Raw genomic sequence first — 18,093 nt, 5'->3', positions numbered from 1 at the left:
CTTCAATTTAAGTGTAAGTAGGTTTCACTAGGTGTCATATAGGTTTTAATAGATTGATTCAGATAAATTCCAACTTTGAAATCAGTTCACTTGGCTCCGTCTTTAGACTTTCTTTCATTTAACAACTTCTCAACAAAACCTTAAAAAGCAAAACCTTTGAATAGAAAACTAATTTACCCATGATGCTGGTGATGCCTTCGGTCTCTTCTTGGATGAGACCCAAAGAGGGACTGCCCTTGTCTTGCAGATGGCCATCTTGGGGCAGAGGGGACATGCATGGAGTCATGTCTGGGTGGAGAAGACAAACGGGAGTCAGGTCCAGACCGTTACTGACACGTTCCACTGACTGGTTGGTTGATTTGTAATTACAACCACTGTGTACGTCAATGAGGCGTTTTATTGTCCCAATGTCTGCTGTCAAATCAGACATCTGCGTCATTGATACTAAAAAGGATCAGCTTTGTTGGCGGACATTTAAATGCAAAGCATTCTACATATTATGTTGTAAATATACAGTGACTGCCCTCTACTGGTTGAATCCAAGCTATGACAATTGCATTTGTCTATTGAGCTGATCTGATCCATCTACGTAGAGGACTATGTAGAGGACTACATAGAGGACTACGTAGAGGACTATGTAGAGGACTACATAGAGGACTACGTAGAGGACTACGTAGAGGACTATGCAGAGGACTATGTAGAGGACTATGTAGAGGACTATTTATAGGACTATGTAGTTGACTATTTAGAGGATTATGTAGAGGACTATGTAGAGGACTACGTAGAGGACTACGTAGAGGACTATTTAGAAGACGATGCAGAGGACTATGTAGAGGACTACGTAGAGGACTATGTAGAGGACTATGTAGAAGACGACGCAGAGGACTACGTAGAGGACTATTTAGAGGACTATGTAGAGGACTATGTAGAAGACGATGCAGAGGACTATGTAGAGGACTATGTAGAGGACTATTTAGAGGACTATTTAGAGGATTATGTAGAGGACTACGTAGAGGACTATGTAGAGGACTATGTAGAGGACTACGTAGAGGACTATGTAGAGGACTATGTAGAGGACTATTTAGAAGACGATGCAGAGGACTACGTAGAGGACTATGTAGAGGACTATTTAGAAGATGATGCAGAGGACTACGTAGAGGACTATGTAGAGGACTATGTAGAGGACTATTTAGAAGACGATGCAGAGGACTACGTAGAGGACTACGTAGAGGACTATGTAGAGGACTATGTAGAGGACTACGTAGAGGACTATGTAGAGGACTATGTAGAGGACTATGTAGAAGACGATGCAGAGGACTATGTAGAGGACTATGTAGAGGACTATTTAGAGGACTATTTAGAGGATTATGTAGAGGACTATGTAGAGGACTACGTAGAGGACTACGTAGAGGACTATGTAGAGGACTATGTAGAGGACTATTTAGAAGATGATGCAGAGGACTACGTAGAGGACTATGTAGAGGACTATTTAGAAGATGATGCAGAGGACTATTTAGAAGATGATGCAGAGGACTACGTAGAGGACTATGTAGAGGACTATTTAGAAGATGATGCAGAGGACTACGTAGAGGACTATGTAGAGGACTACGTAGAGGACTATGTAGAGGACTATGTAGAGGACACGTAGAGGACTATGCAGAGGACTATGTAGAGAACTATGTAGAGGACTATTTAGAGGACTATGTAGAGGACTATGTAGTTGACTATTTAGAGGATTATGTAGAGGACTATGTAGAGGACTATGTAGAGGACTATGTAGAGGACTACGTAGAGGACTATTTAGAAGACGATGCAGAGGACTATGTAGAGGACTACGTAGAGTACTATGTAGAGGACTATGTAGAAGACGACGCAGAGGACTACGTAGAGGACTATTTAGAGGACTATGTAGAGGACTATGTAGAGGACTACGTAGAGGACTACGTAGAGGACTATGTAGAGGACTATTTAGAAGACGATGCAGAGGACTACGTAGAGGACTATGTAGAGGACTATTTAGAAGATGATGCAGAGGACTACGTAGAGGACTATGTAGAGGACTATGTAGAGGACTATTTAGAAGACGATGCAGAGGACTACGTAGAGGACTACGCAGAGGACTATGTAGAGGACTACGTAGAGGACTACATAGAGGACTATGTAGAGGACTATGTAGAGGACTACGTAGAGGACTACGTAGAGGACTATGTAGAGGACTGTAATTCAATTCAATGTTATTTATAGGCTCATATCACAACAAAAGTTACCTCAGGACTAACAGTAACACTGAGTCACCACGTTCTCAGTAAAGAGAGAAGGGGCCTCTGCTGTGATCGTGACGCTACGCTGGTTATGAAAATGAGCAAATGACCAATGTCTCTCCCCCTGCACATGTTTATATTTTTTCACTTTCTAGAGGCACTTCAGCCAACATCCTGCGGTTCAGTTACTCTTTAAACAACCACCACCGACTAGAAACCACAAGAAGTCTCCTCACCAGCAGGCGTGTTGTTTGGGACACTCTCCAACTCTTGGACGATGTTGATGTCTAGCAGCTCAAAAGACAGGAGATCCTGAGAGATCAACAGGCGGCGGATTACAATGGATTTGAGCGGCATTATGGGAAATGTAGGAGGACTAAAACATGCTCATGATGAATCGATTTTTTTTAGAGGACTGTATTGAGTTCATCTTTGGGACATGACTCAGGTCACTGCTGTTGTCAGATAAGAGGCTGATGGAGCATCCATAATAAATATAGACATGTGTTCATGTAATAAAAATAGCTCAACGAATAGCTCTTTCGTTGAGTTGAGTGAATCTAAGTTCTTCTGGTAAGCAGCGATGCCAATTGTTTGTCATGGGCTTTTATTGTGAAAGGTAAGAATGAAAGGACACGGAGCCGTTGTCAATGTGGAGGAAATAAGAGTATTTTAGAAAATGAATAATCAAATGCAAAGTACTCTGTGACTGTCTCTGTTGTGACGCTCTTTTCACATTCATTTGATTATTTTCAAAGATTTGTCTCCATCTCTCTGTTCTCGTCTGTGTCATATTTCCTTCAGAGAAATGCACGATGGTACATAACGCTCAGTCAGACAAGATGAATTGTGGGAAGCTTTTAGCCACTATATCGGGGATAATGATTGTCACGACATGTCGGACAGCACTGCAACTCACTAAACAGTGAGGAGTGAGGGAATCTCTCTGGTTCCATTACCTGTGCGGTGAGCAGGTCCACAGACGGGATGTAGTACTCCTCTTGGTCCACGGACATTAACGGCTGCTCCCTCGCTGCACAGGCTTTTCCATCCTTCGCCACCGGGTTCTTCCCCTGCAGACCAAGTCACACCTTTAAACTTCCATACTGTACACAGTTCACCACATCTACAGTATGGCTCTTTGTGTGCGTGTTTGTTCATAGAAGGGTCTAACTGTGGAGCTGAAGATAGTCTTGCCACATGACCATGTTGGGGAACAAAAGAGTGGCCTGTGTAGGGGCTACAGCCCCACGATTCTCGGATGTGACTTCTCAACGAACGAAAGATGAACTATTCACCTTTGAAAGATATACAGACTAAGGTCCCCTCATAGCAGATGAGTAAACATTCTCCTTCAGACCAGTTGGAGGAAGTGTGAGTCCTCTTTATGGCTCGGTTAGAGTATTTACGAACCCTTAAATCAGAGCATCTACAAGATCTCCACGCACCCCCGAACAAGGAGGACCAGACCTTCAGAGTCACCAGACTTTGAGGCACCTAAACACATCTGGAAACTGATTAACACCTTTGTTTGACAGAGAGCCTCGATTGAAGTATAAAGGATAACACCATATCTCTTCCTCACCATTTGCTCCCAAGGCATGGTGAAGACCCCTTCCTCCCCTCTTGGGAGTCATAAACTAATGACCTGGTCTGCTGGCATGCAGAGAGAGGTCACATGAACTCTGCAGGAAATCATGTTCACATTTTGACCAATTCAAGAAAAGGATGAGATATGTGTTTAATATTAGTTTAAAACCATCCATAATAATCATTGAGGAATTATAAGCATACGGGCGAACGTCCCGTTGTTCTACGACGAAGAACAGAGAAGTTACCAAAATTGCTAAAAATGAACATGATCATTGTAATGGACATAACTACTGCACTCACGCAGTCAGACGAAAATATGTTTGCTCATTATTCTGCCCGCATCACCAAGGACAAAATGCTTACTAAGTTACCAAACTTGTTTGGGCTAGCTTGATAGGTTTGCATTGTATGTGTTGGATCCTTTGAACTCTACCAAAAATGATTTGTACAGAGAAATGTTTACAGTTCATGTTTCATTTGTTCATTCTTTGTGCCAACTTTGACCATAACGGCGAGATGGTGTTCAAACGTTCTAGTCATAGGATTGCATTTCGTTTTGTTTAACAGTTTAAATCACAAAGATTTCAGACTGTAACTCGAACGGGTCCCTCCTGGACACGCCCCCTCGGTCAGCATAAAAGCTGCGTGTCACAGACACTAGTAGCGAGCTTTGCGCGTTCTTCCCTCCAAGCTTCTGGCGTCCGGGCGCTCTGCCCTCCTGGCTTTGCCCCCCCGGCTCTGGCCTCCCCGCTCGTGCCACCAGGCGCTGGCCATCCGGTCTTCTCTTACCTCTCATCACCCTCTTTAAGTTCGTACTTTTCTTAGTTCCCAATTTTTACTCCTTTTATTAGAGTAATTCGCTCGTCGTTAGATTCCTCATTTTTGTATTTTTAGTTTTCCTTTTTACGCAAGTCTTTTGATCAATGCTAACTCAACCGGCGGCCGCAAAGATTTGGCATATTGACTTACGCTTATACCTAAGCCACCTGGCCGAACTCAAGGAGAAGACAGCTGTTGAACTAAGACGGACTATGGCAAAGACGGACGCCCGCTATGAAACTACCGCAGATCGGCGCTAACGGTTCCCTCGGTCCACGGCAAGGAAGATCCCTCCGGGTCTACGTCACAGACTGAATAGCGACCGCTTGGAGTTTCAGTAAGCCGAGAAGAAGCGTCCCAAAGTAAGACCGAGTCCGCATTCAACAGTAATGACCGAGTTGCAGGGTGAAACTAAGTATAGCGTCTGTTAATATCTAATATCTGTGAGGTCACTTATCCCATTATTCACTTTTCCTCTTACTAAGGAGTCCAAATTCTTAGAAAGAACACACTCGCCTTTATCGCCAAACGTGCTAGATGAGCTGTTAATCACATTTCCAGTTATATTTCTGGCGTTGTATTGGTGTTTTGTTTATTACATCTGTTATTGTTTTATTCACTTTTGTTTAATCCCTAGTTAATCAATAAATTCACCTAAAGCATAAAGTCGTTGTCCGTGGATATTTCTTCTGTGCAGAATACAAAGATCCCTATTTCAAGAACTTATGATCTAAGGAAATGAGACTGATTTATTAAAAGACGTTGATTAATTGTGAATTAAGGAATAAGTGGTCATTAGAGTCATTAACGTGAATTCTATAAAGTTCTGTCTGACCAACAGATGGTGCCCCTTTTACGAGAGCAGGTATTAAAATTGTAGATTAATATACATTGATATACATATTTTAATATAATAATTTCCTTACATACACAGTTTACGTAGGTACCATTAGGTATTAACCCTTACTATCCTACACCTGTATCAGGAGCCCGAAGCCTGAAGCCTCTGGATCCAGATCACAGGTTGCCATTGGATACAGGTCCAACAGAACTCAGGAGAGTTCAATCTGGCCGGGTACCATTTGCACATTTCTATACCGATTCTGATACTTTGAATACCTTTGTGTGAAGGAAAACCTCTTAGCCTATTCGTACTATGTTTCTAGCCTTGATAACTACAGCTCATTTCTGTACTCCAAATAGTTGACTATGTTACCTTTTGTTTTCTTGTTGTTAATGTAAACAGCCTGTCTTTGTGAATGACAAGAGGTTAACCAACATGTTGGCAACATCAAAAGACATTAATCAAACACTCCTTCTACCACCTGACATAACTTGAATTTATTTTTCTTCAAATATTTATCAATTGATTTTCCAGATAATAATTATGAGTCCCATTTCCAAATCCACATAAACCACTCTTCACATCGGCATGAATCACATCCACCACACATAGGTCACTTTCTATCATGTCTAAAGCTGGTTGATGACTGTTTGCTGACATGCTATCTAGCTTCTAAAAGGCTGTTTTTCTAAATCGAGTTTGGTGTGGTGAACACTCCACGTGAAATGCACCGGCGGCTACGTTACATCACTTCCTGCAAACTTCATGGTGAACAACGAGGATCTGTTTTAGCTGAATTAATGTCTTGTTTTCTCTGCTTTTAAGAAAATGGTGCAAATATCCTAAAGCACCGATATTTGGCGACATATTCTTCAAAGTTTTTCAATCCCAGGTAGGACTGAAATCATTTGGTTGGTGCCTGATGGTACCGTTTAACAAAACTATCGATGAATATTGGGATGCTATTGCCTAATTATCACACTTATTTGTATCTACACATTCATTTCCAGCATGAGATTCTCACTTCCATTCATCCACCATGTTGGTTCTACCTGTGGCGTGACGCATGGTGACACCAGTATCCCATCAGCCATCATGGGTGCTGGGGCCAGAGGATCGACCACGATGCTGCACCAGACCCTGGGGCCGAACTGCTCTCCGGCGTGGGCCAGACGCCAGTGGGAGGTGTAGGAGCCCTCCACGGCAGGCGCACACAGCGCTACGCTCACGATGCCGACCTGGGCACATGGACAACACGTGTGAAGGAAGCAGTGAAGGTGTGTATAACACAACCTAGAAGGTTGGTACGACAATGATAACGTCCCTCTCACCTGTCCTGGCTGCAGAAAGGGAACCGACACTTCCCTCCAACGGTCGCCAGAGCCGACCGCCAGGTTTCCCCACATGAACTTCAGCTGCAGGAAGCAAAACAAGAAACATTAATTATCAGTGGTAGTTCATTTAAAAATCAGTATGAAACAAAGGGCAAGAAATTAAGTTGTTGAATTAAAGCTCCAATTAAATGGACAAGGGGTCAAGCAAAGTGAAATGTAATATTTAGCCTTTCGCCTCCAGGCAGCTATCTAACTATTCCTAAATGAAGGAGCATCCTTAACTTGGCCCAGGTGTAAAAACATTGTTTGGGAACCAAAATATACGGCAAGCCATTACATAATAGCTGAGACATTTTACTCAAAGATGTCCAGCATCATCCATATTGGAGGGAAAAGGTTAAAGATACATCCTCTGGTGACTACAAATGTTGGTACGTAACCATCAAAAAACATCCGTGAATTTCACCAAGCTGGATTCACTGGATCTAACAAGACACACATTGGCTGGTTTACTATTTAGCTGTCATTTAATAGCAATAAACTGATAAAAAGGATGCTGAAATAACACCATAATGATGGTGATTAGTAAAAAGTCTGAAGTCATGCTTTGTTAGGTCTGTCTGACAAGCTAACTACTCTTATTTAACTACTGTTGGTGAATTTGCTTCATATTTGCTGTGAACGCAGCCTAAGATATGATATCAAGCAAACCAATTGATGACCATTTCCATTGTAGACACTACATTTATTTTCCTGTAATTCTTCTTAATCCATCCAGCACCAACTTGCTCTACATACTTGTGCTATCCCAAGAGGATAAACCCCTTTTTTATTGAAGTGACCCGAGAGGAAAGTGTAGCGTGGAACACAGCAGACCTTCGTGTCAGCGCTCCAGCAGATGGTTCCAGTGTTCCTCATCTTCCAGTACTTGATGAACTTTGTCGCAGGACGCAGTCGGGTTCCATCAGGAAGGTTCTCGTCCAGAAATGCAGCCGTCATGGCTGGAACCACCAGGGGGCAGGGACGCTTTGGACGCCTGGGCAAGAATGAAAGTTAAATAAACATGCATCCATCTTGAGTTATTATTTCTTGGACGTTCCAGTAGATATGAAACACGTACCCAGACTAACCCACAACAGTGGTTCCATAACGTTCCCTCTGTTGTACCCCCATGGCCCTCAAGTAGGTGCCACCATTTAGTTTATCATTTTATGCATTTCATTTTTTAAATCTAGTTTGGAGCATGTTATATTTAGTAACCTACTCGGGGCTGCTGTGCTGGGTGGCTCGAGGCTGCAGAAGGACAGGGGAGGAGCTTCCATCTCTATGGGTGGAGCTCCACTGTATGCCCCGCCTCTCCATTCTCAGCTGTTTCCGGATCTCTTTGACCTCGGCCTTCAGCAAGCGCTTCTCGGCTTTCAGCCGCTGCTTCTCCGCCTTCCGGAAACTGCGGTCGCCTCGCCTGTAGAATCTGAGAAAGGACAGCCGGGTTTGAGCCGGTGTGACATCTTGACAACGACCCCCGTCTGTAAGTGCCACTCTTAACACCAGGCTGTTAACCTTATTGCTCATGTGTTAAATAATAAATAAATAATAAAAAGGTTCATGATCCCTAAGTCACTGTAAGGAGATGACGTGTGATACCTGCTGTGGTCTGGGGCAGGTGACCCGTGCTCTGGGATGGACAGAGGAGTCCTGGCTCGGACCAGGTTGTGACTGGGATCGTGGGAGAAACTGCAGGGCTCGCACAGCGTACACGACGTACACACACTGAGAGAGAGGGAGGAGGAGAAGCACCTTTCAAAAAGGAATACAAACTGCTTATCCTTCCCCAAAATCTCACAAACATAGAGGGGGCATTTCTTTTAAAAAAAAGGTACAAAATATAAATAATAATAATAATAATAATAATAGTGATATCAGGCTAATGAATGTATTAAAGCTAAATATTATATTGTAAAAACACAAAAATATACCGCATAAATCACTGTTATCACATGTTCAAAAGTTATTCATTGCAAATGATGACACCAGCAAATGCCATGTGTGGCATTTCAATAAAACCTGATTCTTTGTCACTTATTGAGGCTGTATTCATCCATTACAATCACAGCAGAATACGCGTAACCATATTTTGGCCCTAGAAGAGACTTATAATAGCCAGTTACCTGCACTGGTAGCCTCCTCCGGTGGTCTGGCCCCGGCAGGAGGAGCAGGGAGGCGTGGAGGAGGATGGAGCTCCAGGCAGAGTGGAGGAGGAAACCTCAGGGACCTGCTGGGCCTCAGCTCCCCCTACTGCTTCCCCACTAGCACCCCCACCTCCCGTTGCCCCGCCCCCTCCTCCTCCCAGGGGCTTGTGAATGCAGCACTGTCCAGAAAACTCCCGGCAGATCTTCTCCACCGCCTCACGAACCACCTGGTCCTTAAACTGGAGGGATGAAGAGGGACTCATCAGTCCATGTGTCCAGACTAGCGCTGAGCGAGGCCCATCGCCTCCATCAGGTGGTTCTTACCTTCTCCATGTACGAGGTGAACCAGGCCGGAGGAGTCTTGTCTTCTTCTTTGGTCCCCTTCATGTCTTTTAAGATCACCTGATCAACAGAAGATATAGTCATTTAATAAAACATGGGAGCGATCCCAGCTGACTCATCGAGACAGACGACCATTCACGCTCACCAGGGACGTCAATAGGATTTATAGACAGGGGGGCTTAGCCCCCAGGAGAAGCATCTTTGTAGTACTGTATTAGAACAACAACCAGAGAAGAAGTCCAGCTGGTAACAAGTTAAAACAGTCTTCTTCCATTCTCTTGTGTTGAACACAAGAGTGTTGTCATGGTAACTTTTAGACACATTAAAGCTGCATGCTTAGAACCTGATTATGTAAATGTGACTTAAAGTCATAGTATCTAATTCCTCTCTCCATTAGAGAAGCTGCAGGTCTAAAGAATGTACTTTAATTACACCTACTGTAATTATCTACTGTCCTGTAGATTGGTTCAATCAGAGTGGGATTCTGTCATAAAGTATACAGTAGAATAAACCAAGACTGGGTTTAAAGGTCACAGTGAAATCTGACAACATAAATATGAACTTTACCCAAATAACTATATTTTATATGTATTCATTCTGTATTTATTGCAGCTAATGAGGATACAGTGTCTGTAAAATCCAAAAATCCCAAACAAAGTATATTCTTTCTACAGACTAAGATGCTATATTTCTAAAACTATATGTATACCCTTTCATCACTATGAGATTATTCTGAACATAAAGACAAAAAATAAAATAAAAAATAAATAAAAAGCCAAATTATTTGGGATAGCTCCAGTCCCCCTAAAATATGCCTTACAACGTCACCGACGCTCACATTCACACCTACGGCACATTTAGTCGTCAATTAACCTACATGTAATGTTCATTTCCTCAATGAAAACTAGACTAAATAACAAAGACTTTTATTCCTGTTGACAAGACGGCCCCGATGTCGTTAAATAGCGACTGTAGCTACATTTATATGTAATACTGACGAGACGAGAATGTACTTTCAATAAGAAAAAAAGTTAAGGTCATAAGATGAGGTTGGTGGGGTTATTTTTAAGCTTACAACCAAGTTGGCCGTAGCGATTAACCCACATTATGCAGGCTGTGTTGTATAGCTCATTGCGCTAACGCTAGCAAGTTGAGAAGAAGATGAAAACGAGCAATGCTACGACGCAGGATTGTACGTTAGCTTGGCTAGCATCTCTCAACGAGGGGACACTGCTAGGTGGCTATCATCAGCTAGCATGTATGACATCATAATGAGAGCCAGCAGCTTGAAGCTACATTGTATGTTTGTGTGCTATTCTCAGAGCCCTGAAACAGCTTTTACAGCATTTAAAATAGCATCAACTAGCTACAGCAGTGCTAACAGCGCTGTTGACAAGCCAGCTAACGTTATAGTAGACCATAATAAGTTACACATGATTCATGTTAAAACTAGCAGTTGAAGTTGCATTCTTAATCATACAACGTGTTTAAATGGTGTGTATTTCATCGTTCAGGTCACGGAAACAGTCTCCAACATGAAGCGCTGTGTGTTGGGGTCTTACCACGCCCTGTTCTGGCACTGCAGCCTGGACTTTGCGGCTGACAACCTGGGCCAGAGAAGGACAGTGCTGCGGGGGTCTGAAGCCCCTCTTGGGCTCTGTTCCACTCGTCTTGGTAGTGGGGACCCTCGCTGGCTGGCCCCGAGTCTCGTACACATTCATGTGTAGTCGGTTCCCCTGCCTTGCTGCACTCTGGGAAACAAGTAAACGGCCGAGTGTCACCTGCTGCCATTGATTAGGCACAAACTGAGAAAATTGCAATCAAAGTAACAAAGTTGAAACAACCAATAGCCCATGGGTTATAACCCTGTTCACTAATTTAATTCAAGAGCAGAATTACTTAAGTAAATATTTAAAAATGCTTTTTATGTGCATAGAATGGGTTTTTGGAGGGGGTTTATGGGAATATTGGATCCAAGATTCACTTTTGACCTAACTTCATCCACCATACTGACTGTTACTACTTATATAATTATTTTATAGAAAAGTGTGGATGCGGACTATGCGTCCAGTCAGCTTTGTAAAGAATGTCTTCAATTGCATTTGAAAAGAACTAAACCCGGACCTGACCCAGACAAAACCAGAACCCGACCCGAATCCCCAAACATACCCACATAAGTGGCAGAAAATGAATGGATGATCTGTTGATATGAGGTATTGTACATGGCAAACTCTCAAAATTGACACCAATACCTTTTCCATATTGTATAGAGACAATGTAGGCAGAGCTAAAATCATAGAAATAGGAGTAGAAAAGGACCTTCCCATTCAAATAAACCTAGTAGGACAGTCAGCGGCACCCATTTTTAGGTTGACTTTGCCCCTGCAACTGTTGTAGTGAGCTACAGCATCTATAGTTTCATGTACTCCCACCATCTCGGGTGTACCAATCAATCAACCCATCCATCCATCCATGCACCCATTCATTCATTCATTCATTCATTCATTCATCCATCCATCCACCCATCCACCCATCCATCATAACAATCTTCCTTATTCATGTGACACTGGCAAACAGTACGATGTCCATTCTACTCCTACTCTACATGTCTAAAATGTACTGCACAGTACTTCCATGTTTACCATGAGAAGGGAACTGAAAATCAACTTGCCTTCAATGCCTCCTCATAGTCCACTGGAATACAAGCAGAAATATTCATTAACATTACATAATATAATAATAATACATGTATACATATGTGTATACATATGTGTATATGTACATACATGTATACATATGTGTGTATATATATATATATACAGTCACCGGCCACTTTATTAGGTACACCTGTCCAACTGCTCGTTAACGCAAATTTCTAATTAGCCAATCACATGGCAGCAACTCACTGCATTTAGGCATGTAGAAATGGTCTAGACGATCTGCTGCAGTTCAAACAGAGCATCAGAATGGGGAAGAAAGGTGATTTAAGTGACTTTTAACGTGGCATGGTTGTTGGTGCCAGACGGGCTGGTCTGAGTATTTCAGAAACTGCTGATCTACTGGGATTTTCACGCACAACCATCTCTAGGGTTTACAGAGAATGGTCCGAAAAAGAGAAAATATCCAGTGAGCGGCAGTTCTGTGGGCGCAAATGCCTTGTTGATGCCAGAGGTCAGAGGAGAATGGCCAGACTGGTTCGAGCTGATAGAAAGGCAACAGTAACTCAAATAACCACTCGTTACAACCGAGGTATGCAGAAGAGCACAACACGTCGAACCTTGAGGCGGATGGGCTACAGCAGCAGAAGACCACACCGGATGCCACTGCTGTCAGCTAAGAACAGGAAACTGAGGCTACAATTCGCACAGGTTCACCAAAATTGGACAATAGAAGACTGGAAAAACGTTGCCTGGTCTGATGAGTCTGGATTTCTGCTGCGACATTCGGATGGTAGGGTCAGAATTTGGCGTCAACAACATGAAAGCATGGATCCATCCTGCCTTGTATCAACGGTTCAGGCTGGTGGTGGTGGTGTAATGGTGTGGGGGATATTTTCCTGGCACACTTTGGGCCCATTAGTACCAAGTGAGCATCGTGTCAACGCCACAGCCTACCTGAGTATTGTTGCTGACCATGTCCATCCCTTTATGACCACAGTGTACCCATCTTCTGATGGCTACTTCAAGCAGGATAACGCGCCATGTCATAAAGTGCGAATCAACTCAGACTGGTTTCTTGAACATGACAATGAGTTCCCTGTACTCAAATGGCCTCCACAGTCACCAGATCTCAATCCAATAGAGCACCTTTGGGATGTGGTGGAACGGGAGATTCGCATCATGGATGTGCAGCCGACAAATCTGCAGCAACTGCGTGATGCTATCATGTCAATATGGACCAAACTCTCTGAGGAATGTTTCCATTACCTTGTTGAATCTATGCCACGAAGGATTAAAGGCAGTTCTGAAGGCAAAAGGGGGTCCAACCCGGTACTGGCAAGGTGTACCTAATAAAGTGGCTGGTGAGTGTGTATATATATATATATATAGACTATGGCGCACCGCCATAGTCTAATTTAGGCCGCCATAGTCTCAATGTTTGCCCATAATTATTTTATCAAGAATCATCTCATCATATCATATCATGTCATGTCATATCATATATATATATATATATTACACAGACAGACAGACAGACAGATCGATTTCTTACCTTGGCTGTTAATGGACACCTGGAAGAGAAAGGAAGAGTCTTGATGTAAACCTGTTTCCACTGTGGTATCTATATTACTGGTTTGATGGTACAGTTGCAGGATTGAAATGAGCATTTGCTCATCAGGTGAAAACAGTGAAAACAGGTGTGTGTTCTGCAGCTGTGGAGGAGCTCTGTCAAGCCTGAGAGAACACCATGCCATTGTGATGTCATCAAGGGTATCTCAGCCTTGGTTTGTACTAAATATTAAACAGACAGTGTCTCCACGATTACAGCAGACTCTCTGCATAAAAACGCCTTTTGATTACACAGTGTAACAATGAACCATGATATTGATTTGAGCTGATATTGCAGCCTCAGTGTGAAGTGTAACAAACAAGAGGTTCTCACCTCCTCGTTCTCCTCGTCGAAATAGGTCAGCTGGAGACTACAGAGGCCGAACGAGCGCTTCACCTGCACACCAGACACACGCAGAAATATGGATTATCATAGTGTCATACCTGAAGAGAGACACGCGTTCATGTGGAAGTTTTATTTCAACTGGGATGAACTCAGACTCGTGACAACGTAAACCCTCTTTTTTATGCCATAAATTAAAATACACACCTAAATGATGCTGATAATATTAAAATCTAAAATTAGAGCAAGGCTTATATATTTAGATTGACTAGATGCTTTGAAGACAGAAGACTATATGACAATCATGGATTAGGCATCAAAAGTAGAACTCAACTTTTTGGTCAGGTCACCAAGGGGTGAAATCACCCCATTCAGATGATGTTTGTATGCTGGATTCTTACATTTGGACTCCTTATTTGTGGGGGGCTCAATTCAAAAGAATCATGGAAAAGATTGAATGAATTCCACCATTTTATGTATATGATATTTTATCAATATTCCGATGTAATTAACAACCACGATACGTCATAAGGCACAATGAAGTGTAGCAGACATAACTGTCCTCGGACACAGGAACAACATGTGTGACATTCACCTCTAAGCCTTTGGGTTAGTCTAAATTTGTAATCAGATTTAATTGTGAATGTCGTGTGATTTTATTTATTATTAGTAGTAACAACAGCAGTCCGGCTGCCTGTCGGTCCAGACCGGGTTTGTTCCGGTGTTACACCAAATTCTGTGACCAGATCATGTGAACGCCAATGTTGGGGGCTCCTCTCAATCCACACCGTAGAAGAATAGTTTGTCTCTCCAAGCAGACGTAAATAATGCTTCTTATAACACAGCAACAATATAATCACCGAGAAAAATAAATGCTTCTGTAGAACTAAATCATAATCTAGAGGAATATCCAGAAAATGAGCAAAACTTTCAGTCAAGCATCCTCATGCACGACATACATGCAGAATATTTGCGGTGACAGAATGTGTCCCCTGTGATCGGGGCACCTGCTCTATATGTAGCTGCTCATGTAGCATCTCCGTCATTTAGCATCTCTTTGTGGCATCTTTCCTGATGCTGGACTGGCTGTGGGGCCAAATCCTCTGTACTCCCTGTCCCACGCACTCCCCTCCCTGGCCCGTCCTCTGTCCCCTGTAGTCCCTGTCCTCCCTGGCCCATCCTCTGTCCCCTGTACTCCCTGCCCCTTGTAGTCTCTGCCCCCTGTAGTCCCTTTCCCCTGTACTCCCTGTATCCCCTGTAGTCCCTGCCCCCTGTAGTCCCTGTCCCCTGTACTCCCTGTCTCCCCTGTAGTCCCTGTCCCCTGTAGTCCCTGTCCCCTGTACTCCCTGTGTCCCCTGTAGTCCCTGTCCTCTGTACTCTCTGTCCCCTGTAGTCCCTGTCCTCCCTGGCCCATCCTCTGTCCCCTGTACTCCCTGCCCCTTGTAGTCTCTGCCCCCTGTAGTCCCTTTCCCCTGTACTCCCTGTCTCCCCTGTAGTCCCTGTCCCCTGTAGTCCCTGTCCCCTGTACTCCCTGTCTCCCCTGTAGTCCCTGCCCCCTGTAGTCCCTGTCCCCTGTACTCCCTGTCTCCCCTGTAGTCCCTGTCCCCTGTAGTCCCTGTCCCCTGTACTCCCTGTCTCCCCTGTAGTCCCTGTCCTCTGTACTCTCTGTCCCCTGTACTCCCTGTCTCCCCTGTCCCCTGTAGTCCCTGCCTCCTGTACTCCCTGTCCCATCCTCTGTCCCCTAGGTCTTCCCTGCCCTCTGTTCCCCATGTCCCATCCACTGTCCTCTGCCCCGTATCTCATGTCCTCCCGGTCCCGTCCTCTGTCCTTCCTGTCCTCCGTGCCCTCTCTCTCTCTCTCTTTCTCTCTGCCCCCCGTCCCATCCTCTGTCCCCCATGTCCCATCCTGTCCTCTGCCCCCCCATGTCCCATCCTGTCCTCCCGGTCCCGTCCTCTGTCCTTCCTGTCCTCCGTGCCCTGTTCTCTCTGTCCCCGTCCCGTCCTCTCTCCCACAGCTTCAGCGTCTCAGGACGAACGATGCCTGATGCTAAAGCTAGCATGTCAACAGCATCTCTCTAGTAGCATCTCTGGAGCCGGACGGCTGTTAGCAAAATGTCACCATCAATCCCGACCAGCAGCGACGAGAACCGAGTGTGTGCGAGCAGCTCGGAGATGCGGCGGCGGACCAAACGGGCCCGGTGATCGGTGTGATGCCGTGATGCTGAACGGGCCCGGTGATCGGTGTGATGCAGAACGGGCCCCGGTGAGTCTCTTACCATGGCCTCCATCGACTCCCAGCTCTTGGTCTCGGATCCCGACAGAAGGAAATTTTTGGCATTTCCTCTGAAATTAACCTTCAGATTGATGTAGAAGTCCATGGCGACGCCGGTCTGCGCCCTAACGCATATTACACCCGCCGGACACGGAGCGCGTTCCCCGAACAACGAAGCCTCCTCGGGTTAATCTCGCTAAACTCGCTTCGATGCGATTTCTCCGACGGGGATTAGCCGTATTGTGTTTACAACAGCGTCGCGGGCACGCCCACTCAGCCCCACGTGCCCGGAAGAAAGCTCGACACTTCCACTTCTGCGGAAAAAAACATTAGAGCAGCGCGGCGCGGAGAATGGCCGCTGGAGGGCGCTAGAGCATCAGCTGTCACCCACCAGAGCTGCAGCACCGCCTTCCTTTGATCCAGCTAATGCTGCCACAAGTACCAACAATGACGCAGATTTTGATCAATACCATAATCAGTGACTGCATTAGTAAAGTAGATCTGACCTGACATCAGCTTCTTCACCAGGTGTTCCAGGTAGACAAGGTCAGATTCTCTACTACAGGCTGTAATCAAAATCCAGTCCTCTTTTATTCCAATGTAACAAAATATGATAGTGCTTTTCATTTCATCGAATAACATCATGAAATCTGTTCATTGATTAATATGAAACAGTAAGAACAGTAATGTCAGAGAGGGTTGCGTGCTACGATGGGTCTCAAGGCAGTGATGATGGAAGACCTTGTGGAGGAAGATAAGATTACATCACTGAAAAACTCCACAGGGGACTTTAAGTATCTTCCTTTGGCAGCCGTTCACATAAGTCCATTTCATACAGACTTATAACACTTCAGGGATAGAGGCTGACATTCGTTTCATATCTGGCTCATTTAAGAGAAGGTCTGTGTTTTTCTCGGAACCCACGGGAGCACAGACAGGATAACAGGCAGGATCACCCACAGGATCACGGACAGGATGCCACAGGGCCGACAGACGCTGTTGAGCACAGAACAAAAGATAATGGGACAGACATAATGTATGTTAATATTTGAGATAATATAATGGTAATAATATATTTGGGGCAATCAAACACACTAAAAACTGCTGGGTTCAGCTTGCTGGGTTATGCTGGGTTAGGTGGAAAGCCTTCCCAGAAGAGTTGAAGCTGTAAACTGCAAAGGGTGGACCGACGTCATATTAAACCCTATGGATTAAGAATGGGATGTCACTTAAATTCATATGAGATTCAAGGCAGGTGAGCCGTTTGACAGACATTTGATTTTTACAGACAAACAAGGTGAGTTTTGCACCCAAACAGTCTGGAGGTTCACAAGGCCTTCATTGACACCAAGCCTGTGAGTAGATTTTTGATATCCTGCTCCAAAGCAGTATTTGGTCAGTTTGGTATATAGTGGGGCAGATTGCTGAAAACAATCTTTCACTTGGTGATACAAGCACCATATTTGGCACACAAGTGCTTCAGAACCTACTCTCTTAGAAAAGTACGTTATCCACTTGAAAATACAAAATGGCCACCATTTTTCAAGATGGCCGCCATTCGAAGCGGTTTTAAACGGTGTTTGAACTGTATTTTGATTGAATAATCCTATTTTGATGGTCTATACATCGAAATATATGTTTTTGAGTGTGAGAAATCCAATTCTGCATTTAGAAAATCAAAATTACTGAATATTATGATGATACAATGAGGATTACACTTTGTCGATATATAGGGTAATATTAACTTTGATTCTGTGTTTTACAAACAATGTAAAAAAAAAACTGATTGACTTGTGTGTTGTTTGAGTCGGGAAACGACTTGCTTTTGA

The 18,093-nt window shown here is 44.1% G+C and overlaps 1 protein-coding gene across 2 annotated transcripts in view; it reads right to left on the bottom strand.

Moving 5' to 3' along the window:
• nbr1b (NBR1 autophagy cargo receptor b) overlaps window positions 1–16,497 on the bottom strand; it is a 29,599-nt gene extending 13,102 nt beyond the window's left edge. For both annotated transcript variants that reach the window (XM_084036214.1, XM_084036215.1), the window contains exons 1-15: window positions 16,269–16,497; window positions 13,985–14,047; window positions 13,595–13,613; window positions 12,054–12,076; window positions 10,945–11,133; window positions 9,365–9,442; window positions 9,020–9,279; window positions 8,496–8,621; window positions 8,116–8,322; window positions 7,728–7,887; window positions 6,849–6,932; window positions 6,570–6,755; window positions 3,221–3,334; window positions 2,498–2,573; window positions 178–288 (exon numbers count right to left, since the gene is read on the bottom strand). In XM_084036214.1, the coding sequence (XP_083892340.1) occupies window positions 178–288; window positions 2,498–2,573; window positions 3,221–3,334; window positions 6,570–6,755; window positions 6,849–6,932; window positions 7,728–7,887; window positions 8,116–8,322; window positions 8,496–8,621; window positions 9,020–9,279; window positions 9,365–9,442; window positions 10,945–11,133; window positions 12,054–12,076; window positions 13,595–13,613; window positions 13,985–14,047; window positions 16,269–16,370 (1,798 nt within the window). In that variant the 5' untranslated portion in view covers window positions 16,371–16,497. The remainder of the gene's footprint in view (window positions 1–177; window positions 289–2,497; window positions 2,574–3,220; window positions 3,335–6,569; window positions 6,756–6,848; window positions 6,933–7,727; window positions 7,888–8,115; window positions 8,323–8,495; window positions 8,622–9,019; window positions 9,280–9,364; window positions 9,443–10,944; window positions 11,134–12,053; window positions 12,077–13,594; window positions 13,614–13,984; window positions 14,048–16,268) is intronic.
• Between the last annotated feature and the right edge of the window lie 1,596 nt (window positions 16,498–18,093).

Source organism: Eutrigla gurnardus, assembly GCF_963514095.1.
Source record: "Eutrigla gurnardus genome assembly, chromosome: 20".
Lineage (NCBI taxonomy): Eukaryota > Metazoa > Chordata > Actinopteri > Perciformes > Triglidae > Eutrigla > Eutrigla gurnardus.
This window is presented reverse-complemented; position numbering and strand designations above follow the sequence as displayed.